Here is a 26030-nt window from a genome sequence, read left to right as displayed (position 1 = left end):
TTTGAATACATTCAATGAGCTAGCCTCAACTGCTTCCTTGGGCAGAGAATTCCACAGATTCACAACCCTCTGGGAGAAGAAATTCCTTCTCAACTCGGTTTTAAATTGGCTCCCCCGTATTTTGAGGCTGTGCCCCCTAGTTCTAGTCTCCCCGGCCAGTGGAAACAACCTCTCTGCCTCTATCGTGTCTATCCCTTTCAATATTTTAAATGTTTCTATAAGATCACCCCTCATCCTTCTGAACTCCAACGAGTAAAAACCCAGTCTACTCAATCTATCATGATAAGGGAACCCCCTCATCTCCGGAATCAGCCTAGTGAATCGTCTCTGTACCCCCTCCAAAGCTAGTATATCCTTCCTTAAGTAAGGTGATCAAAACTGCACGCAGTACTCCAGGTGCGGCCTCACCAATACCCTGTACAGTTGCAGCAGGACCTCCCTGCTTTTGTACTCCATCCCTCTCGCAATGAAGGCCAACATTCCATTCGCCTTCCTGATTAACTGCTGCACCTGCAAACTAACTTTTTGGGATTCATATCCAAAAAGAGTTTCATGCACAAGGACCGCCAGGTCCCTCTGCACCGCAGCATGTTGTACTTTCTCCCCATTCAAATAATATTCCCTTTTACTGTTTTTTTTTTCCCCCCCAAGGTGGATGATCTCACATTTTCCGACATTGTATTCATCTGCCAAACCTTAGCCCATTCGCTTAACCTATCTAAATCTCTTTGCAGCCTCTGTTTCCTCTACACAACCCACTTTCCCACTAATCTTTGTGTCATCTGCAAATTTTGTTACACTACACTCTGTCCCCTCTTCCAGGTCATCTATGTATATTGTAAACAGTTGTGGTCCCAGCACTGATCCCTGTGGCACAGCACTAACCACCGATTTCCAATGTGAAAAGGACCCATTTATCCCGACTCTCTGCTTTCTGTTAGCCAGCCAATTCTCGATCCATGCTAATACATTTCCTCTGACTCCGCGTACCTTTATCTTCTGCAGTAACCTTGTGTGGCACCTTATCGAATGCCTTTTGGAAATCTAAATACACCACATCCATCGGTACACCTCTATCCACCATGCTCGTTATATCCTCAAAGAATTCCAGTAAATTAGTTAAAAATTATTTCCCCTTCATGAACCCATGTTGCATCTGATTGATTGCACTATTCCTATCTAGATGTCCCGCTATTTCTTCCTTAATGATAGCTTCAAGCATTTTCCCCACTACAGATGTTAAACTAACCAGCCTATAGTTACCTGCCTTTTGTCTGCCCTCTTTTTTTTTTAAAAAACAGAGGCGTTACATTAGCTGCTTTCCAATCCGCTGGTACCTCCCCAGAGTCCAGAGAATTTTGGTAGATTATAACGAATGCATCTGCTATAACTTCCGCCATCTCTTTTAATACCCTGGGATGCATTTCATCAGGACCAGGGGACTTGTCGACCTTGAGTCCCATTAGCCTGTCCAGCACTACCTCCCTAGTGATAGTGATTGTCTCAAGGTCCTCCCTTCCCACATTCCCGTGACCAGCAATTTTTGGCATGGTTTTTGTGTCTTCCACTGTGAAGACCGAAGCAAAATAATTGTTTGAGGTCTCAGCCATTTCCACATTTCCCATTATTAAATCCCCCTTCTCATCTTCTAAGGGACCAACATTTACTTTAGTCACTCTTTTCCATTTTATATATCGGTAAAAGCTTTTACTATCTGTTTTTATGTTTTGCGCAAGTTTACTTTCGTAATCTATCTTTCCTTTCTTTATTGCTTTCTTAGTCATTCTTTGCTGTCGTTTAAAATTTTCCCAATCTTCTAGTTCCCCACTAACCTTGGCCACCTTCTATGCATTGATTTTTAATTTGATACTCTCCTTTATTTCCTTGGTTATCCACGGCTGGTTATCCCTTCTCTTACCGCCCTTCTTTTTCACTGGAATATATTTTTGTTGAGCACTATGAAAGAGCTCCTTAAAAGTCGTCCACTGTTCCTCAATTGTGCCACCATTTAGTCTGTGTTCCCAGTCTACTTTAGCCAACTCTGCCCTCATCTCACTGTAGTCCCCTTTGTTTAAGCATAGTATGCTCGTTTGAGACACTACTTCCTCACCCTCAATCTGTATTACAAATTCAGCCATACTGTGATCACTCATTCCGAGAGGATCTTTTACTAGGAGATCATTTATTATTCCTGTCTCATTACACAGGACCAGATCTAAGATAGCTTGCTCCCTTGTAGGTTCTGTAACATACTGTTCTAAGAAACAATCCCATATGCATTCTATGAATTCCTCCTCAAGGCTACCCCGAGCAATTTGATCAATCGATATGTAGGTTAAAATCCCCCATGATTACTGCCGTTCCTTTTTCACATGCCTCCATTATTCCCTTGATTATTGTCCGCCCCACCGTAAAGTTATTATTTGGGGGCCTATAAACTACGCCCACCAGTGACTTTTTCCCCATCTCTAATCTCCACCCACAATGATTCAACATTTTGTTCAGTAGAGCCAATATCATCTCTCACAACTGCCCTAATATCATCCTTTATTAACAGAGCTACCCCACCTCCTTTCCCTTCTTGTCTATCTTTCCAAATTGTCAGATACCACTGTATGTTTAATTCTGAGTCTTGGCCACCCTGCAACCACATTTCTGTAATGGCCACCAAACCATACCATTTGTAATGATTTGTGCCGTCAATTCATTAAGAACTTGGTGTATGTGGAAAGCAGGTCTCTCTGCTGATTTATACTTTTCATACATGTGCATTTATAGTAGACTGTCTATCCAGATTAGTCCTCCCAAAGTGCATCACGTCACACTTCTCCACATTGATTACCATCTGTCGTGCTTCTACCCATTTCACCATTCTGAAGCCTACAACTATCCGCATCACTATCTTACCATTTTGCCAAGTTCCGTATCATCTGCAAACTTTATAATGCTGTTCTCTACACCTGAGTCTATTCAATTTTTATACTTTTGGTGGTGGTGGTGGGGGGGGGGGGGGGGGCGGGAAAGAGAAACATCACTGCAAACCACCTCCCAGTCTGAAAAACATCCATCCACCACCACACCTCTGCTTCCTGTCAGAGCCAATTCAGTATCCATACTGCTACTTTCCCCTTAATTTCATGGGGTTCCATCTTCTTAACAAGCCTACTGTGTGGCAAATATCTTCCAAAAGTCCATATATACACATCTACTGCACTACCTTGATCGAACCTTCTGTTACTCAAAGAATTCAATCAAGTTAGTTCGACCAGATTTGCCCTTAACAAATTCATGCTGGCTCTCCTTGATTAATCCATGTCTTTCCAAATTGAAGTTTATTTTTTTCCCTTGGTAGAAATCGATTGGTATGATTATCATCATCATAGGCAGTCCCTCGAAATCAAGGAAGACTTGCTTCCACTCCAAAAGTGAGTTCTCAGGTGACTGTACAGTCCAATACAGGAATTACAGTCTCTGTCGCAGGTGGGAAAGACAGTCATTGAAGGAAAGGGTGGGTGGGGAGTCTGGTTTGCCGCAAGCTCCTTTTCCGCTGTCTGAGCTTGATTTCTGCATGCTCGCGGCGACGAGACTCGAGGTGGTCAGGCCCTCCCAGATGCTCTTCCTCCACTTAGGGCAGTCTTGGGCCAGGAATTTCCAGGTGCCGGTGGGGATGATTAGTTAACAATTCCATTATCATTGGATCATGTAACTACCAGAATGGTAGAAGGCAAACTAGATGGACCGTGGCCTTTCTTCATTTAACAATTCCCATGTTCCTCTGAAATTAGCGCAAATGCATACCCACGAGGTGCTACACTGTGCCTGATCACCAAGGAGGAGGCCGCTTGTTCTCGAAGTCATGGGCCAGGAATGTTTGTACATTTCGCACATCTACACTGCCATGCACTCATTAACTTCTCAAGGACCAATACAGCAACTCCCAAACACAACTGGGTTACAATGTCCTCTGCTGTTCATTTCCACCCCCCTCAAAAAATCCTTTGTATCACTTTTCTCTCTCTCTCTTGCTGTCCCTAATTCATCCTATTCCCTTCTCGTTTTTCGCTCTATTTGTCAATCCTTTTCTTTCATTGGTTAATGAGATAAGCTATTGGGCGCAACACTCACATTGCTGTACCATTATCAGATCAATAGCAGCAATTTACAATGTAAATATTAGTACAATATCAATGGTGAGCAAAAAGTCCAATTAATGTTGTTTGCTGCAAAACCCACCATTGTAGTAATTTCTGGCCCTACATTTTTCAATTTGGGTGTAACACACTGATGTACTGTTGATCTTTTATTGGGGGGTGGGGGTGGTGAAGAGTAGTAAGTGTTTACTGATCAGGAATATAATCATGGTGATATAATTAACTCCAAAGTATTTTTTTGTTTATTTAAACAATGAACTATACAATAACTATTACATTCAGTAGAGTCAGAAAACATATTTCACTCAGAGCTGTTTGAACCTCAACCATAATAATTCACAGTGAATGTGGATGTTTAGATATTTATTACCAAGATTGGATTCTTTTAATTTTCCTCTTACCACACACCATAAAGCAACTTCTTCCCAAATTATGGTTAACTGTATATAGCAAAAGCAACCTTTGTTGATTAACTTTCCAATTGATTCAGGGGAATAGTTTAAAATTAAAAACACGTTTTAGAAGAAGTTAAACTCTGATCAGGTTGGAATCTCTTCTGGTCACACTTATGCTCTGGGCACAAATTTCAATCACAACAAAAATATTGGTTACCACAGTAACTCCTTCTTTGGCTCAGTGTCCTCTTTTTTTTTATATGATGCCTCAGTGCCTTGGGATATTTTTCCATGTTAAAAAAACTGTATAAATGCAAGTTGTCAAAGTACAAAATCAGTCTATATCACTGTCTGCAAATGTATTTTGGTGGAGTACTTTTAAGAGAAACTGATAAGCCTGAGAGCAAGGGATTATTCAAAGAATATGACGACATTGAAATACAGATCTTTAGTTAATGTACAATATCTAGTGGTCACACACACACACACACACAAAACTGCAGTGGTTCTCAAACTTTTTTGGTTGAAGGACCCCTTTTCAAATCGATTAGTAATCACTGAACCCCCCCCCCATCTAAATTAAAATACTATGTAATATTTATAATATGAAAGTGCTGCATGTAGAGAGTGTTTTAATAATGCTTTTAGGAAAACAGGTACAGGTATTTACTTACAAATATCAATGGGATGGGTGTGCCTGCTTCTCACTGCCGAGTCTGTCTATCCTTGGTGTGATGTTTGACAATTTAGTTAAAGCTGCGCCGACTGACCATTTTCCTATTGGTTATATTAATTTTAAGTACCGTCCTAAAAACTACTGCTTGTCTATGAAGTTTAATTGCAAACCTTTTTTTCCAAAATATAATTGAAATTAGTAAAAGCTTCAATTTTAGTTCAATGCTAAAGAAGTGAAATTAAAAAAGAACTCAAGACGGAAAAAAACCTCCCAAAACATACAGCTGATGCGTGATCAGGATCGTCCGCCGACGTACACAAACAAATACATTTATTCTTTTCGCAGTCAGGGCATTTCCAACGCTCAGCCAGTCCGCGCACCCTGCTGTCTCCGGCCAGTGTCACACAAACCCGAACTCTTCTCTCCCCATTCCCCAAACAGCCGGCAACCTGATGGGCCCCGGATCTCCGATAGCCCCGGCTCCCTCCACTCCGCAACTTTGGCAGAACACTGCCAGCACATAAATCAGTATTGCCGCGGTAACGGGATTTCGGCTCGGTTTGGTCCAGCTGTAGTTTCAACTCGCCAACATTAATGATCCACGATTATCTCACGCAACTATTTTGGGGAAAGTTCGCAACAAACAAAAACCTTCCGACAGGCCACATGATGCCAGGAGACTCGTGAATGATGGCAACTCGCCCTTGGTTGAACTTTAAAACTTACTGAGAATCATCACGTCTGCACCAGCTCGTTCGAAGAGCAATTCAGTTAGTCCTACTCCCCTGTTCTTTCTCCATATCTCTGCAATTTTTCCTCCAATTATTCTTTGAAGGCTACGAATGAATCTGCATCCGGTAGTGCATTGTTGAGAGAGTCGGTTACACATGTGGGAGAGATAAATAAACTTAAAACACATCCCATCGGTTCAGAGACTGAGTGACCATTTGATACCAGAATTGTTGCTCAAATACAATATTGGGCCGGATTTTCGGTTTTCACGTATTTTCAGTGAAAACAGTAGCGATGTGAAATTTACTGCTTTTAAGCCGAGCTTTCGGGTTTTACGAGGGCGTTGCACGAGTTTCGACAAATTCAGTCCAGGGCCGGGAGTGCTGCGAGAGAGACCTTGGGAGAAGAAAAAAAAAATTCCAAAAAACATTTATAAGACACTTATTTATCGAATCGCTGAAAAAAATAAAAACTTTAACTTACCTTTTTTGCAGGTTTTCATACTTACCACAGGGGTGCAGCAACAGGTTTGACCGGTCGGTATTCTGGACGTGGCATACGGGTCAGGAAAGAGCCGAAAGTAATGCACGCGGCATTGCACATTGGTGCTCCTCTCCCCGGCGGTACGTCCCATCACCGCCGCAAACAATGAATCGAGGATCCCACTCGGGCTTTGCGACCGGGTTTTCGCCGCGGAGGGTCAAATCGCGGGGAAAACCTGGTTACAAACGACTCAAAAATCCAGCTCAGTGACCATCATTCCCCGTGGATGGCAGGTGGTGATTATTCGTAAACACTGCTAGATTTGTAATTTTGACATTGCTGAAGGTTTTTCTTGCAGGCCCATAAATTTAGTGCCCATCATGCTAAAAGGATGTTAGTACTAGAGAATAGAACAGTTTTCCACTTTTCCATCCATTGTGAGCATTAAGAACTCCCAAGTCAGGTACAGTATGGGCTAACTGCAGAGCAAAGCTCCCACGACACTCCCATCAAGCACACCTAGGCAAGGTAAAGCTCCCCGTACCACACAACACAGACATCACAAGCAAAATAAGAATCTGAACTCTACAATAGTTAATAAAGCCGAGTTTAAAACAAAAAAAAATCTGAGAATCTATGACATTATAAAGGCCACAATTTATAAATGTTACACCTGGAGCCAAGCACGGAGCACTCAGCCAGGCCAAAAGATCGCCGGATTCTTCGCCAAATACATTCACACTGAGGGCAAAAAAGTAAAATTAACCAATTTATCATACATTCGTTATTTTTTAAAAAAAGGTTGTAAACCAGTGTCAAAAGTTTCTAATATGCAAGTCCATGATCTGGAGCCGCCAGTGGTCTCATTCGCTTTCTCCACTGCTCAGTGCCTGGAATTTATCCCACAAGGCCTCGCCCATTGCAGCATTTCTCTTCCCGCTTCCAGTGCTTTAAACAGAAGGCCGCCTCACCTGCACCATTACTCACTCTACTCTTCTCAGCCACATCTCTCCTCTCCATGAGACTTAAAAATAAACAAAGCTGGGCCACAATAGAAGCTTTTCCAAATAAGTCAACCTTCGCTGCATTAGCAGTCAGCTAACCTCTGCTCTCCTCCCAGACACCAATGAGGTAATTGGAAGGAACCCAAATGTGAACACTCTGGTTCTGCCTCCTCTCGATCTTCATTCAGCTAGACTTTCAGCACATCATCGCCCATATAACCAGGCTATCGCCCATTTTTGCTAAAAAAAGTGGAAAGTAGGGCCGAATCATCACCTATTCATCGTTAGCCCAACTTTCGGCACACATGAATGTGCTGCATTGCCTGGCCTAAGGCTATTGCCCAGATGATGGCCGACGCAACTTGTGTCATATCGCCCACACTTTGCCGAGCTGATCGCTCGCTGAAAACATCGCTGGAGAAAAGCTGCACTCACCTGACCTTAAGTCGGCACTACAGACGCCATTTTGAACGTCACAGGATCTATGCTGAAAAGCTGCTTCAAGTGCTTAGAGGAGAATCAATTTGTAAGTGATTTTAAGGGCCTTTTTGACACTTGCCAATCATCTAAATCACATTTGTATCTGTTGAGGACAAATTAAGGGCATTTATAGCGATGGGGTCTATCATTTCTCTACCAGTATTGGTCTCTAATCACATGCTGCAGAATGAAGATGGGAGAAGTTATATTGAAGAGTATAATGTGCCCAAAGAGATGGCAGTCTGTTGCGGAGGAGACCACCTTACACCCAATGCATTTACAGGGAAAAGCGATCATACCTGAACTTGTCCGATAACACATGCATTAGGAGGCTGCGCTTCTGAAAGGAGGAGGTCATGAGAGAGATATGCCAGCTAATTAAGGGAGATCTGCAGCCTACCAGCACCATACTGCCCGGTGAGGTTAAGGTTACTGCGGCACTTTCGTTCTATGCATCGGGCTCCTTTCAGGCCTCAGCTAGCGACATTTGCGGTATCTCTCAGCACGTCACACATTGCTCCATTCGACAGGTGACTGAAGCTCTTTACACACACATGATAGACGTTATAAGCTTCCCTATGACCAGGGAGACACAGACTGAGGTGGCTTTGGGTTTCTCGCGAATAGCAAACTTCCCCAAAGTGCAGGGAGCAATAGACTATATGCATATCGCCCCGAGAGCATCTGTACAGAATGCGGAGGTGTTTCGGAACCGAAAGGGATTCCATTCCCTGAATGTGAAGCTCATTGTCGACCACAACTAAATAATCATGCCAGTAAATGCAAATTTTCCAGGCAGCATCCATGATGCGCGCATCTTGCCTGAGAGAACTGTTCAAGAGTCAGCCACAAGGTCACGGTTGGATGCAGGGGGATAATGGATATGGCCTTACCAGCTGGCTCATGACCCCCTCAGCGTAATCCCCAGATGGAAACCGAGAAGCTACGATGAAAGCCATATAACTACACGCAATGTCGTGGAAAAGACAATTGGAATTCTTAAGCAGTGCTTCAGACACCTGGACCACTCAGGAGGCAACCTACAATATCACCCCGAGGTCGCTGAGTTTATTGTGGTGTGCTGCATGTTGCAGAACCTAGCTATAAGGAGAGGACAACAATTGCCTGATGGGACTGTCAGTCTACCTCAGGAGGGGAGATGAGAGAGGAAGACGAGGAGGACCTCGTGGAGGACCTCGTGGAGGACAACCAGCCTAACGATGAACCCATGCCCCCATGCTGCCGCTCCCCCCACCCTCCCCCCGCAAGACTGGAAAAGCCCAGTGGTAGTTATGCAGCTGCAAGACTCTTGCGTCAGCAACTCATAAATGAACACTTTGCGTGAACTTACATTGGTGACAGTTACGTTTCATCATGGCCTGGCCAGGCGAAGCAATGGCCATTGTTTCCAACCACTGTATTCATGTTTTACCTTATGTTATTAGAAGACACTTCAGGACAATTGTAAAGTTAAATAAAATAATTTAAGAGTCAAAGATTTGAAATTTTTTAACTGAAACACAGAACACCCACCACCCCCGCCCCGCCCACCCCCCAACACACCCTGTAACAATATTTTTAACAACACAATAACAAAATGTGAACATTTATTAACAAGAACTAATATAAACCCTCCCTACCTGCAGCCACGCTTCCCTCCTGACCCTTGACTCCCCCCTTGACGTAACCCCCTGTTTTAATACCCGAGTAATGGGACTAATTCGTCTTGCAGCAGGGGACTTCAAGGCCTGCTTCTGCGGAGGAAGGGGGTGGGTGGGGTGACGTTGGCAGAATCCCCTCAGTGGCTGGAGGAGAAGACGTTTCGGAAGAAACGTCTTCGGAGCCAGAAGGAAGTTCTTCCACTTGACTCGCATCTGTCTAGGTGGTTGGTGGGATGGCACCTTGGGGTGCAGTGCCCTCTCTCAACACTATCGCATGCTGCAAGGCATGGGCAGCGTTGGGTCATTTGGCCCATTGCCACAACTATGCACTCGAAGCCCTCCGTTATTCGAGCGGACATTGCAGCAATATTTCTGGTCAACCCATCAATCGCCTGGAGGAGCTCTCGACCAATGTTGACACTCGCCCTTGACAGCGCGGCCTGTCGCAGCACATGCCTGCCTCGCCGACTCAACCTCCGTGGGATCGACGTGGGCATTGTACGCCTTGGAGTCGCCTGCTGTAAGCCACTTGGCCCCACTACTTCATCCGTCGATGATGATGATGATGAACACCTGCAATGGGACAGATGCGGCCTCCCTTTGCGCCTCGGGAGTCTGGGGACCTGCAAAACATAATTCAGCTTATTAGAACAGAAGGGTAGACATGAGAATGCTTGCGCTGCGGTGGCATACACAGGAGGAGCAACACTACTGTAATAAATATGAACAAGAGACGTTATATATGACTACATCATATGGTTGTAAACATCTATATTCTTATTGAATGGTGGTGCAGGCTCGAAGGGCCGAATGGCCTACTATGGAATTCATTGCCCCAGAGAGCAGTGGAGGTTGGATCATTGAATATATTTAAGGTGGAGATAGACAAATTTTTGAATGATTAGGGAGTCAAGGGTTATGGGGAGCGAGCAGGATGTTCTTGCTATTGAGGGAGTGCAGCGAAGGTTCACCAGACTGATTCCCGGGATGGCTGGATCGACTGGGCCTGTATTTACTGGAGTTTAGAAGGATGAGAGGGGATCTCATAGAAACATAAAATTCCAACGGGATTGGACAGGTTAGATGCAGAAAGAATGTTTCTGATGTTGGGGAAGTTGGGGACACAGTCTAAGGACAAGGGGTAAGCCCTTTAGGACTGAGATGAGGAGAAACTTCTTCACTCTGAGAGTTGTTAACCTGTGGAATTCCCTACTGCAGAGAGTTCTTGATGCCAGTTCATTGGATATATTCAAGAGGGAGTTAGATATGGCCCTTGCGGCTAAAGGTATCAAGGGGTATGGAGAGAAAGCAGGAAAGGGGTACTGAGGTGAATGATCAGCCATGATCTTATTGAATGGTGGTGCAGGCTCGAAGGGCGAAATGGCCTACTCCTGCACCTATTTTCTATGTTTCTATGGAGTTGAGTCCATGATCAGATCAGCCATGATCTTATTGAATGGCAGAGCAGGCTAGAGAGGCCAAATGGCTTACTCCTGCTCTTATTTCTTATGTTCTTATGTTGTTAACCTGAGAGTGGTACAGAAGCTGCATGCATAACAGGACTTCATATATTATAATGAAATGCCGTTACATTACTTTGAATTACCACTGGTTTACCACTGCTTTATACATTACTCACATGGCGCAACAACGGGATCTGCGCCATCACGGGTGGCAGAGCAACTGTTGCTGCCCACTAGTGCTGCAGCACGTTCCTCCAAGTCACTGAGCAGCTGTAACTCAGCCTCCTCTGGTGCGCCTCTGCTCAGAACGATTCTTAGATATCTTCCTATGCAAACGTGACAAGGGCATAGCATAAGCTAATTGACTAGGTACTATTACGGAAAAACAAGAGATTCTAATGTTATATGCTAATACGGTTTGTATCCACAATGGATGCATGGTTATAACATCTACATTTAGAGAAAATATATTTAATAATATTGTGTGTAGTAACTAATGCTCGACACCAAACATCTCACGTACAATCTCCAGAAAGGGACGCATCTACGGGCCGTTGCATTCAGTGCCCGAGGGGAGGTAGGCGGTTTATTTGACTCGATGGAGGTCCCCCGGACAGGCATGTAATGGGAGGGGGCACCGTTTCCATGGTGAGACGGTGTGGCCGGAGCTAATGTCTCAAAGTACCCCAGGGCAGACAGTGAGCCATGGCAGCTCTCCCCCAGTCCAGTCTGGGTCACTGTGTAAGTAGCTGGAGCGACTGACACAGTCTGGGTAAAGGTGACCGGACCCCTCATTGTTCAGTTGTGCCTCATCCACCAATGTAACCCAAAAGAAGACGGTGCCAAAATTAGATTTAAAGGGCGCAGATTCCGAACCCAGTCCAAATCTTAGCAGGAAATCTACGCAAGAATACACAGCATTGATTACAATCTGGCAGATTTACTTACTCAATGGATCATGACAATTTAAAATCTATTTAATACTTACTCTTGCTGAAGCAACCAGGCTGTTCCACCTCTTGCAGGACTGGTCCAATTCCCTCTGCTCGTGAGACACCGAGGACACCACATCGGCGATCTTGCCCCAAATCTCTTGATATTGCTGGGGTGGAAGTTTCCCACACCCACCTCGTGGACCAGTCATTGGAGAGGGGTTTTGCCCTCCTTCTCCCTGAAATTTCACTGTCTCCTGACTCTTCACGAGACATCTCAATTTAATTTCTTTCTGATCACTCTCTCTCACCAAATCCTTCCACCACAAACACTCTCTCTCCATCCCTTTGTCTTCTGCGCATGTGCAGATGACCCCCGACCTCCCGAATCGCGGGAAAACATTTTTGCAAAATAAAACCTGCATGCGCAGAATGGCTGTTGCTGTGGATGCCAGCCTTTCACATCGCTAAGGTCCATTCCACAATCGCTAAGACTATCGCCCAAAATAAAAAGCCAAAAGTAACGCTCAAAAAAATGGCTGATCTTCCAGCGATCCTGTAAAATAAAAAAAAATCACTAATACCGGAACATCGCCCATTTTTTGGGCGATAGCCATCTTAGTGGAAAGTCTAGCCCATTGAGTCTGCAATTTTTCAAAGATTTTCAACAAATAATTGGTCAATGCCCCCTGGAAGGTCCCCGCGGACCTCAGTTTGAGAACCACTGCTCTACTGTACAGTAGAAAATTATTAAGGGAATTATTGCAATTTGAGGGGGTGGGGGGGGGGGGGGCGGGAGGTGAGGCAAAGAGAGGATAAGCAAAGACAACAAAACAATATTGCTTTTGATTCCCAAATCTAACGAGAGATCATCACCAGGGAACAGCTTTATTGTATGTGGGGAAGTACAATGCAGTGATGGTGCTTTGAAGGCATTGTGTGGAGACAAACAAAACTGCAATTCATCAAATGAAATCCTGCAAGATAAAGCTAGAGCAGGTCAATATTACAACTGGGATTAAGCCACTTTAAAACCACCAGGATTCCATTGTATTTTTCACCATTAAAATAAATCTATTTAGCGCAACCCCTCTCCCACAAATGATGCAGTTGTTTTTGCAAAAAAAAAGTGTAGTCCATTTATAATACAGAAGGTACGGTATTCCCTGTGTCAGTAAAATAAATCCCCATGACCACATCTGGAACATAACCAGAGACCAAATACAGGAAGCTCATCAAGATATTTACAACAGCAAAGAAAACATACAAACAAAAATAGAAGGTAGAATAAATTCTGCAGCAATTTACAAGACAGCGATGCATTTTGGGGTCTGAGATGACATCCATAAGTCACTCTTACTTTGTGTTTTGTAACAACTTCTCAACCAACAACTTGCATTTATATAGCACCTGTAATGCAGTAAAACATCCCAGGAGCGTTATCAAACAAAATTTGACACTGAGCCACAGAAGGAGATATTAGGACAGGTGGTCAAAAGGGGTAGGTTTTAAAAGGAGGAGAGAGAGAGAGAGAGAGAGAGAGAGAGAGAGAGAGAGAGAGAGAGAGGTATATAGAGGAAGAGGCGCTATGGAAGGGAATTCTAGAGTTTAGGGCCCAGGCATCTGAAGACATGGCCACCAATGGTGTCACTTTCATGTAACACACTTTCATGTACATTGCTCCATTAGTGTTGTCCAATAAAAATTGCTGACTAGCCACAGAAATGTTTGCCACATGCCATAATTTTAGAGGAAGACATGTTACATGCATTCACAATACAGGGAAAGCACTTCATGTGTATATTTATTTAAACATCTACCACCACCCAGGAATTAGCACTCAATAATTAAAAAACACTTGATCTCTGCTTTTCATCTCATCATTTTACCAAAATAATCATACAACACAGTTAAAGTACTCATGTATATACCATGAGAGTTGAGTATTGAGATTACATGCCCAATGCAGGTATCTATTACTCTTTTTATTTGTGAATCATAAACATAATTAGTCACATCTGGATTCCCATTTAGCCACATGTGAATAGAATGAATTGGACAACATTGCTGTATTACCAAACATCAAATCCCTTTCTACCTTGCAATAGAATCTAAGAAAATTCAAAGTAAACTTGCAATGAATGTTATTTTAAATCTGTAAAATACAATACAAAAAATGCTCCTCAGGTCTTGAACAGCCCCATCTCTTTGCCTGGCCCATCTCAAAGCACTCTGCATAGTGTAAGTGGTTGCTAAATGGCATTTGATTATACAGGGTAGTAGACTACTATTGCATGTTATGCTGTCATTTGCCAGGGACAAAGAACAATCCCACTGGCAGATTGGTACCTTGATTTATAATTCATGTTGCGGTGTCTTATTTCCTTACCTCGAACTCTGTGGGTAATGTAATTAACTCTTTATTCGGTATTGCTCAACACATTACCGTTCTTATGGTGGGGTGGGGGAGTTGTTTTTAAATGTATTGAGCACATTTTTCCTCCCTTCCATTTAATACAACAAGAGTGTGTTGACCAAAAATGGTCGTTTTAGTTTTCCCCCCCAACTGACGTGGAAAATATTAAAACATGTATTTTCCACAGTTCAAAAATATCGATTTTAACATGGTTGCACGATTAACCTCAAGTAACCTTGCATCCTAAATCGATGGATTTAATGCATCGGGTTAGTTTTATCCCATCGCGGCCCTCGGCTTCCCGAGTCACAACTGGACACAATTGTCACATTAAATTGCTACATAGTAACACACAGACAACTCGGGCTGGCGAGGAACTCTCTGTGCTGTGAATATAATCCAGGTATTTTTGGAACTGGCCAGCGTTCTCTTACTGCTCTGGGATCTCATTAGATTTAATGGGTATTTTTTTCCTCCCCTCACTTTAATGTGAGGCCTGGAGCAGCCAGCGTCAGCAATCACTTCACCTCAATCCTTTCCCCCATCCCCCGAGCAGCGGCCCCTCGCCCTCCCGGTGCCTCCCTTTACCTGTGAAGTGCCGCAGGGTGCCGTGCGCCCACAGGCTCAGGACTTGCTGCACCGTCAGGTTGATGGAGTAGTCGCCGGCGGCCATAGCTGAACGGCCCGCTCGTTGCTGCTGCTGCTTGCTGCTGCTGCTGGGGGACGCTTTTACTCAAAGCGGCCGGCATTGGGATGCAGGGGGTGGGGGACTACGACTGCCGCCTGCCTGCCGCGGCGCACAGCCAGCACTGGGACATTGCCTGTCGTGGACAGCAGCGATGGACGAACGCACCCTTAAAGGCAGCACCCTCACACTCCCATATATTAATCTGTCAGCCAGCGTCGCAAATGGGCGCGGAAGGCATTGCAGTGTTACATCAGACGGCATGTTCGGAGTAACTCCATATTCCTCCAACAGCAAAGCACACGCCTTTAAGAGAAAGCAAACACACTTAAAGGGCATTGTAATCTCAAAGGAAAATATCTGACTGCCACTTCCACAATTTCTCAATCGACTCTCTTAAAGGGAAAACGATGTTTAAATTGGACTTTGAACGAAATACGGAGTAAGGCTATGAGAATATGTGGAATGAGGAAACGTTGATCAGTCCAGCAAGCTCCATTCATTCTAAAGAAATGCCCAATTTACTTTCATCAGACTGAATGTCCTCTTCTGTAGGAAAGTACAGAACCAGAGGGGGAAATCTTTGGAGCCCATCTGCCCACTCCTAAAACCTAATAACTGTCAATCACCTCAAATACTTACTCAATTCTCTCTTACATTTTTCCTTCACTGCCTGCTAGGGAGTCCATTTCACATATTCATTGCCCTCTGTGTAAAGTAGTTAAATCTAAACTCGATATACACCTTCCCTCTTCTAAGCTTGAACTTGTCTCCCCACATCCTAGTTTGCAGCAATCTCAAGCAAATTATCAGGGTTCAATTTGTCGATTCTCTTAAGGATCTTGAATACTTGTTGAATCGTGCTTCCCTTGAGTCTTCTGTTTTTCAGAGTAAATAATCTCTTTAATAGTTCAGATAGCTTCAGCTAGACATCAACTTGGTTGCCCCTTTCTGCACATCATGGATATCCTTGTTGTAGTACAGCAACCAGAATTGCACACAGTACTCCAGGTGTGGCCATATCATTGCCGTGTACAGATACCAGCCCTTTGGCTATATGTCCCAAGCTCCTGTTAACTTTCCTTACTGTCGCTACACATTTAGTTTCAGTAAGCCAATAGCTGCAATTCCTTGCCTTGTGTTGTGCCCTGTAGCCTATATCTATTTAGCTTTTTATTCTATCTGATTATTTCCCTTCTCTAGTCATATTTGTCCACATTAAGTGGTGTTTGCCACTAATAAGCCTATCTTCCCAAACTATCCAGATCCCTTTATATTCAGTTTGCCCGTTCCCTGCTGTTTGAACTCCCATCCCCAACTTGGTGCTTTTTACAAACTTGCAGGCCTTGACTTTAATGAGAGGGAGTGGGTACAGTGGGCATGAGCCCCGAAGTGGACACTTCAGGAGAGAAGACAAGATTAATGAGGCATTAGTAATTACTTTATATCAATCTGATAACTAAGACAAAGAGAAGACAGAGAGAGGTAAGAAGTTCCACTTTTGAGGTTCTGAAGAATAATGAGTTAAAAGGTGGAATATTTTTATTTCAACACAGAATGTACACAGAGAGCAAAAAGAGAGTTTGGGGCAACAGAGGAGGAAAGTTTGGAGCAGGACTGACCATAGTAGTACAGCATTGATAAAATAGAAAGACAAGGCTCTTTTGCCTTATAGATTTGCTTTTCCATGGAAATGAAAATCGGGAGAGATGTATAAATCAATATTGCCCATTTTATACTTTCACTCAAAGTCAAAATTATCCCCAAGATGTGCTGGAGCATTGAACATATGGAAATATATGAATGATACTGGGAGCTGTAATTTTTTCATTCAATTTCTATAATTTGCTTTTTTATCAGTAGGTCATCTCAGATGACTGAACTTCCATTTTTAATTTTTCTATCCCTTCCAATCTGCTCGGGTAGATTTTCCAATAAGCAACCTTATGATTGTTATCAAGTAGCCATGATTATTTTTGTGCTCCCCATAATGCATAAGATAATACTTTTAATTGCTGTCTTTCAATTAAGGAGTCTACTACTACCATAAAGCTTCTAACTGCTGATTAAAACCTTATGGACTAAAATCTATTTTGTTCTTATGGTAAATATTGCTCATATTCTCCAGCATGTTACTTCTTACCAAGTCACCTGCTTCTTTAAGTCATCATGGTGCTTAAGAATCGAGTCAAATTACTTGTCTGGACACTTATTCATCAAAGCATGTTTCTTTCTAACTCTATTGTGAGTTTTATCTGATCAGTAAGTTTAGGCTCTTTTCATAGAAAATCAGAGAATCATAGAAAAATTATGACACAGACGGAGGCCATTCAAACCATTGTGTCCTTGCCAGTATCTTTTATCAACAATGTTTGTTTTGTCAGTATGAAACTTGGAACAAACTCTGACTATCAAGCTCTTTGATTAAATATCAATAATAGAGGCATTATCAGTAATATTCTTACTTTCTGATATCAGATTGCTAATAATAATTCCACAGTCCCACTTCCAGGTAAATTCATTAAGTGTTAATACCATATTTGTTTTCTTGCCTGTATCAAATGTCATTCAGTTAAATTCAGAAAACAGATTTTGTACATCAAAAGAATTATGTTCAGATCCATAGATAATTGGGATGAACGTGTCATTGTTTTACACAATTAAATCATTTTTGATTTTCCAATTTAGTTTTGTTTTTTGATGCTTTAGTTATTTTTTTTGAATAATGTGTCAGCTTTATTGCTTTCCTTCCTGGCACCTGAATCAAAATAGTGAAAACTGTGTTATATAACTATGCTGCAGTATCAAGGACTGAGATCTTGATATGGCATTTGTCTTCAGCAATATTGAAATCCTCACTGCAAAGATATTGAGCAATTTGAATCATCAATGTCGAAGGGTCATCACAGAGCTTTTTGATGCCAAAGATCCTCACTGCCACAGATTTTGGTAGCAATCGTGAATTTTTTGTTAACTACAAAAAAAAATCATTCTTGGGATATGGGCATTGCTGGCAAGGCCAACATTTATTTATTGCCCATCCCTAATTGCCCTTGAAAAGCTGATGGCGAGCTGCCTTCTTGAATCGTTGCAATCTGTGTGTTGAAAGTACTCCCACAGTGCTGTTAGGTGGGGACTTCCAGGAGTTTAATGCAGTGATGATGAAGGAATTGTGATATATGTCCAAGTCAGGACGGAGTGTGACTTGGAAGGGAAATTGGAGATGATGGTGTTCCCATGGGTTTGCTGCCCTTGTCCTTCTGAGTAGTAGAGGTTGTGGAAACTTGATCAGTGCTAAACCATTGACATAAACAGTGACCAGGCCAGTGCTGGAAACATTATGAAGCCAGTGCATACTACAGACCCTATAGAAGAGGTGGTGTACCAGAAGAGGACTACAGTCCTGTTGAAGTGGCTTGTACCATTTTAGGGTGAGTGAACAGTTGGATAAAAAAGATTGGAGAGTCTCTTTTGAAGATTGAAAGATTTTAAACACATTTTTTCTCCCACTTTTGGTATGATTCTTAGGTGGACTGAATCTGCCATTCTCTTTAAAAGAGGTTGTTCTTGATACCATCTGACTGACCAATCTCTGAAATTCAACACTGATGCCAAATATCTGACCCGAAGTCTAGTTTGGTGCAGATGAAGATTTGCCATATTTTCTTTGTATTATTTCTGTCATCCTCTACAGGGCTGGACTTCCAGATCTCAGTGTTAACGGCTAAATTCCAAACGAGGCACCTGGTTCTGGTAGTCACACATAGACAATGAGCTCAATTTTCCCCAGTGATTTCCGCTGTTTTTTTGGCACGTGCCGCGTTTTTGGCCTAAATTTAAAAATCCAAGTTTCCCTAATCTTTGTGCGCCAGCGTAACTCAGTTAGTTACGATTTTTTTAGGTTCATTTTTTTTGCGTCATAGGGGACGTAACCTGACGTCTGCACCAGTTTTTCTCAATTATGGAAGTTTGGCCAATTTAAGTTTCTCCTAGGATGGCGTATGTGACCACTCCCGAAAAATCTTCTGGGTACTTAAGAGAAAGCAGCGCACATTAAAAAATCAGCACAGAAATACGCCATTGTTTTTATGCGAAGTTTTGGAGGAAGTCAAGAACATATAAATATCCAAAAATCAACCTGAAATTTTTAAAACTTAAAAAGCAGAAAATGGAAGTTGAATGGAATTCTTTAAGTTTTCATTTTTTTTAAACTGACACGCCACCACCGAACATCTCCAAACCAGGCTTGAGGTTCGGAGCGTCGGCCGGTAAAATCGGTCCCTCGCCTGGACACAAAGGCTCGGGGCTCGGCTTTAAAAGAAGCCCGGGGTTGGGGGATGGGTGGTGTCATGTATGTAACCACAATGTAACACCACTGTATTACTGTATACACTCAACCTAGATGTACACCTTGATCACAAGGGGTGAACTTGTCGGAGACACTCCTTACCTGATCACACAGGTATAAAAAGGGAGGTCCCACGCAGGGTCATCGTCTTTAGAGTCCTGTGAATAAAGAGTTAAGGTCACAGAGTGACCTTGTCCCCAGAATGTGCCTCGTGTGGTTTCATACTGTAGAGTAAGGACTTTACGTTGGCGACGAGAAATGGGAATTCGCGACCCACGAGAATGGCCACTGGTAGCACAGAGGAACGGTACTGTTTTGGGGAGGACTGGGACGATTTTGTCGAGAGGCTTCAGCAAAGCTTCGTTACGAAAGAATGTCTGGGGGTTCCAGCGGCCAACAAGCGAAGGGCTCATCTTTTGACCAGCTGTGGACTAAAGACTTACGCGCTCATGAAGGACTTACTAGCACCCAAAAAGCCGGCGGACAAAACCTTTGAAGAATTTAGCAAATTGATCGGGGAGCACCTCAAACCGGTGAGTAGCATACATATGGCCCGACACAGATTCTACACCTGCCGATGTCGTGAAGGACAGAGCATACCGGACTTCGTAGCGGACCTCCGGCGTTTGGCCAGCCTCTTGTAAGTTCACAGACGCTTGCAGGGGGGGAGATGCTAAGGGACTTCTTTATCGAGGGCATCAGTCATGCGGGAATTTTCCGCAAATTAATTGAGACCAAGGATTTGACCTTGGAAGCGGCGGCGTTGATAGCTCAAACTTTCATGGCGGGGAGGAAGAGACGAAAATAATATACGCGCGCAATTCTGCCTCTAACGCGGCGATGGATCAGGGAGTGAACATCATCAATGCGACTCAGAGCCCCGCAGGCAGGCAGGGGCAGTCCGACACTCCCCAGGCAGCAATAGACCCCAGAGTAGGACTTCAACAGAGACAATGGCAGGCTGAACGGACATTCACGCCAATATTGGACAATGCGGGATGGGGCCATTGACACCCACTAATAGGGTACTTAAGAGCAGTCAAAGGGACAGTCAGCGCGGAATGCCTGGCCATAGTCCCTTTGTCCCCAACAATGGAAACTTTAACTCCTGCTGGAGGTGAGGGGGAAAACACTCAGCTAGATCTTGCAGATTTCAACAGTTTTTCTGCAGGAACTGCAATCTCAGTGGCTGCTTAGCTCGAATGTGCAGGAAGTCTGCAACCAGACTAATATATGAGGTGGATCGACCAGAAAAGGGTTCTTTGAGGCAGGATAACTTTTGGGGCAAATCGATGGACGTCGAGGTTCAGCGGGTCCATGTGGCGAATATTCACAGTTCATACACCAGAACGCCACCAATGATGATGAGGGTTTTATTAAATGGTATCCCTATACGCATGGAGCTGGACACTGGGGTCAGCCAGTCACTCATGGGCATTCAGCAATTTAAGAAGCTATGGCCACTTAAAGCCAGTAGACCCAAATTAGCATGTATTGGGACACAATTACGGACTTACACTAAAGAAATCATTTCAGTGCTAGGCAGTGCAATGTTGGCTGTCACACACAATGGGTTAGTGAATCGGCTACCGCCCTGGATTGTCCTGGGCAATGGTCCTGCACTGTTGGGGAGGAGCTGGTTAGCCGAGATGAACTGGAAATGGGGGGATGTTCACGCAATGTCATCTGTGGAGCAAAGTTCGTGCTCACAAGTCCTATAACAATTCGATTCACTATTCCAACCTGACGTCGGGACTATCAAAGGCACTAAAGTAGTGATACACATCACCCTGGATGCCAGGCCAGTGCACTACAAAGCCAGAGTGGTGCCGTATGTGATGCGGGAAAAGATCGAGAGCGAATTGGACCGGCTGCTGAGAGAGGGCATCATCTCGCCTGTTGAATTCAGCGACTTGGCAAGCCCCATCGTTCCCGTCCTAAAAATGGATGGCTCTGTCAGGATCTGTGGCGACTACAAGGCCACCATCAATCAGTTGTCTCTACAAGATCAATACCGCTCCCGAGAGCGGAGGACCTCTTCGCCACGCTGGCAGGCGGCAAGCTGTTCACCAAGTTGGACCTCACTTCAGCCTATATGACCTAGGAACTGGCCAACGAATCTAAACTACTGACCACCATCACCACGCACAAGGGACTGTTCGTTTATAACAGGTGCCCTTTTGGCATTCGATCAGCGGCCGCAATTTTTCAACGAAACATGGAAAGCCTGCTTAAATCCATTCCTGGAACGATCATATTCCAGGACGACATCCTCATCACGGGTCGAGCCACCGAGGAACACCTCCACAACCTGGAGGAGGTGCTACGCCGACTGGACCGAGTAGGCCTGCGACTGAAGAAGTCTAAATGTGTGTTCTTAGCTCCTGAGGTTGAGTTTCTGGGCAGGAGGGTTGCTGCAGATGGGATTCGGCCCACCGAATCCAAAACAGAGGCGATTCGACGAGCACCCAGGCCCTGCAACACATCGGAGTTGCGTTCATTCCTGGGACAGTTGAACTATTTCGGGAACTTTCTGCCGAACTTGAGCACGTTGTTGGAGCTGCAGGGTTGCGATTGGTTTTGGGGGGACTGTCAGGAACGGGCTTTTGATCGGGCGCGAAACCTACTCTGTTCAAACAAGTTGTTGACCCTGTACAACCCCTGTAAAAAATTGGTTCTGACATGTGATGCATCGTCCTATGATGTTGGGTGCGTGTTGCAGCAGAGCAATGCTGAGGGTCAACTACAACCTGTGACTTATGCCTCCAGGTCGCGCTCTCAAGCAGAACGGGGATATGAGATGGTCGAGAAGGAAGCGCTTGCATGTATCTTTGGTGTAAAAAAAATGCATCAGTACCTCTTTGGTAGGAAGTTTGAACTAGAGATGGACCACAAGCCATTAACATCCCTGTTGTCAGACAGCAAGGCTATCAATGCCAACACGTCAGCTCGCATACAGCGATGGACTCTCACGCTGGCTGCTTATGACCATTCCATTCGGCACCGGCCCGGCACTGAAAATTGCGCTGACGCGCTCAGCAGGCTTCCACTGGCCACCACTGAGGGGGCAGCGGAGCAAAGCGCCGAGATGGTCATGGCTGCCTTTGACAGCGCAGGCTCCCCCATCACAGCCCGCCAGATCAAAATCTGGACAAACAGAGATCCCTCCTTTCCCTGATTAAGAAATGTGTCCTGACTGGGGATTGGGCGCCTGCACACGGAGCATGCCCTGAGGAGGTCAGACCCTTCCACAGACGGATGGATGAGCTCTCCATCCAAGCCGACTGCCTACTAGGGGGCAGCAGGGTAGTTATGCCCCAGAAGGGCAGGGAGGCATTCATCAGGGAACTCCACAGCGAGCACCCAGGCATTGTGCTGATGAAGACCATTGCCCGGTCACACGTTTGGTGGCCTGGAATTGATTCAGACCTGGAACACTGTGTTCGCAGGTGCACGACGTGTGCCCAGCTGGGTAATGCCCCCAGGGAGGCCCCACTCAGCCCGTGGCCTGGCCCATGAGGCCATGGTCACGCATTCATGTTGACTATGCGGGCCCGTTCATGGGTAAGATGTTCCTTATTGTGGTAGATGCGTACTCGAAATGGATCGAGTGCATCATTCTGAATTCATGCACGTCATCCACCACCGTGGAAAGCCTACGTGCGATCTTTGCAACCCATGGCTTGCCGAACATCCTGGTTAGTGATAATGACCCATGTTTCGCAAGCTACGAATTCCGAGAGTTTATGTCGGGCAATGGCATCAACAACGTCAGGACTGCGCCGTTCAAGCCGGCCTCCACTGGCCAGGCGGAACGTGCGGTCCAAATCATTAAGCAAGGTATGCTCAGGATTCAAGGATTCTCCCTACAATGCCGCCTATCGCATCTCCTGCTGGCCTATAGATCCCGACCGCACTCGCTCACGGGGGTCACGCCCGCAGAGCTACTAATGAAACGCAGAGCTACTAATGAAATGGACACTCAAAACTCAGTTGTCCCTCATTCACCCAGTCCTGACTGACATAGTTGAGGGCAAGGGCAAGTCACAAAACGAGTACCATGACCGTAATTCGAGGGAGAGAAGTAAAGAAATAAATGATCCTGTATTTGTCCTCAATCACGCCATGGGGCCCAAATGGCTTGAGGGCACTGTAATTGACAAAGAAGGGAATAGGTTCATCGTGGTAAAACTCAACAATGGTTAGATATGCCGTAAGCATCTGGACCAAGTAAAAAAAAAGGTTCAGCATCGACAGGGAGGAACCTGAAGAAGACCATGAGATGGAGCTCACAACACCGCCACTGAACGAGCAACAAGAGCAATCAGAAGAATGCACAGTCCCTGCGGTCAGCCCGGACAGACCGGAATCACCACAGGTGACAGACACTCACGTCAGTGTCCAACAATCAGAGCCCCAACTGCGGCGCTCCACGAGGGAGCATAGACCACCTGAAAGACTAAACCTATGATCCCAATAAGACTATGGGGGAGGAGGTGATGTCATGTAGGTAACCACAATGTAACACCACTGTATTACTGTATACACTCAACCTAGATGCACACCTTAACCACAAGGGGTGAACTTATGGGAGACACTCCTTACCCGATCACACAGGTATAAAAAGGGAGGTCCCACGCAGGGTCATCGTCTTTGGAGTCCTGTGAATAAAGAGTTAAGGTCACAGAGTGACCTTGTCCCCAGAATGTGCCTCATGTGGTTTCATACTGTAGAGTAAGAACTTTCCAGATGGGGGGCTGTGGAAGGCGAACGGAAGGCATGAGAAGCCTACAACACGCATCAAATGAAGCCCTGGGAGGGTGGGTTCCCGATCATTGCGCCTGCTCAGACCTGGGTGTGGTCTATACTAGGGCATCGACCTTGGGGAGAGAGAACAAAGAACCTTGTCCTACCTGCCATTTTGAGCTTCTTGCAAAGGTAGAATTTAATCATGGGGGCAATATTGACCTTGTGCAAGCCTTCTGCCTGATGGTGCTGCAGAGGAGACAATTGATTCAACGTAATCGCATGAAGTACCTCAGAGCACGTAGGGTGATGGGCAGGAGGGCTTACCCACGTTGGGTATATCGAGACAGGCATTCATACCTGCACCTGAGTGATGTAGACTGTGTCAGAAGGCTGTGTTTATGCAAAGAAGTTGCAACTGAGATCTGTGAGTTTATAAAAGCAGACATGCAACCTAGAAGTGTTAGGAGGACTGTTTTGTCAGTTGAAGGGAAGGTTACAGCTGCACTTTCATTCTATGCATCTGGATTGTTCCAGGCCACAACTGGGGATGTGTGCGCCATTTCTCAACATGCAACACATATCTGTATTCGGCAGGTGACTGTTGCTTTATATGCCTGGAAGAATGACTACATAAAGTTCCCCATGACCGCCAGGCAATGCGTGAAAAGGCTGTGGGCTTCTCCAGGATTGCTGGCTTCCCAAAGTTACAGGGCTGCATTGATTGTACCCACATCGCCTTGCGAGCACCTTTGGAGGATTCCGAGATGTATAGGAACAGAAAAGGCTTCCATTCCATTAATGTGCAACTCGTGCGTGAAGACATGTATCGCATCATGTCAGTTGATACAACATACCCTGGGAGCTCCCATGATGTGCCATCCTATGCGAGAGCATTATATCTTCAATATTTCAGCAACAGCCAGAAGGGCAGAGCTGGCTACTGGGAGACAAAGGGTACGGCCTCGCCACCTAGCTCATGACGCCCCTACACGTAACCCGGACGGAAGCTGACCGGGAATACAATATGTCGCACATTGCGATGCGCAGCATAATAGAGAGTACCATTGGCATCTTGAAACAGCGTTTACGATGCAAGGACCATTCCGGAGGCTACTTGCAATATTCCCCTGAGATTGTCGGTCAGTTCACTGTTCTGTGCTGCATGCTGCATAACTTAGCCATCATGAGGCAGCAGCAGCTGGTAGTCGAAGACCCACCTGAGGTGAGAGTGGATGATGATGATGAGGAAGATGCAGATGATGAGGAGGAGGACGAGGACGAGGAAGCCATGCAACTACCTGAACCCGGAGCATGACGGTAGAGGAGGGTGAGCCGTCGTGCCCCTTTAACAATTGGTCGAGCCTTGCGCCAGCAGCTCATCCATTAACGCTTTGCTGCCTGAAGGCTCAGCGGCAACTATTCCACATGGACCATGTTTACTACTTGGACCGTAATGGTGTCTTGTTTTAATGGAACAAATAATGGAAATGATTCAGTTATAATTTAAAATATATTTTTTTCAAAAGTTCAACTAACATTTGTTTGTACTTAATTTAACTTTAATAAAAATATTCTTGTATCAAACTTTAAAGTTTTCAGTAAAGATCACTTCCAAACTTTAAGATCACTTAAAAACTATGAGATCACTTAAAAACTTGTAAATTTACATAATTAACAATAAACTTTTAATTTGAAAACAGTTACAACAGTAACTACAATAATAATAACAACAGCAAAGAAAGGCTACACTGATCTCTCCTCCACCTTATTCTAAGACCGCCCGCTGCGCTTGGTCTTGTTGACTCCACCCCTGCCCACAGGCGGTGGTGCAACATTTCCCAGGTTGGTACCAAGC

The 26030-nt window shown here is 44.7% G+C and overlaps 1 protein-coding gene across 1 annotated transcript in view; it reads right to left on the bottom strand.

The window, feature by feature from the left end:
• Positions 1-26030, bottom strand: part of tmem170b (transmembrane protein 170B) — a 68490-nt gene that overhangs the window by 31726 nt on the left and 10734 nt on the right. Inside the window, exon 3 of the mRNA XM_070880176.1 lies at positions 14982-15125. Within this exon, the coding sequence (XP_070736277.1) occupies positions 14982-15125 (144 nt within the window). The remainder of the gene's footprint in view (positions 1-14981; positions 15126-26030) is intronic.

This window comes from Pristiophorus japonicus, chromosome 5 (assembly GCF_044704955.1).
Source record: "Pristiophorus japonicus isolate sPriJap1 chromosome 5, sPriJap1.hap1, whole genome shotgun sequence".
NCBI lineage: Eukaryota > Metazoa > Chordata > Chondrichthyes > Pristiophoridae > Pristiophorus > Pristiophorus japonicus.
Note: the sequence above shows the minus strand (reverse complement) of the source record. Positions and strands in the feature narration are given on the sequence as shown.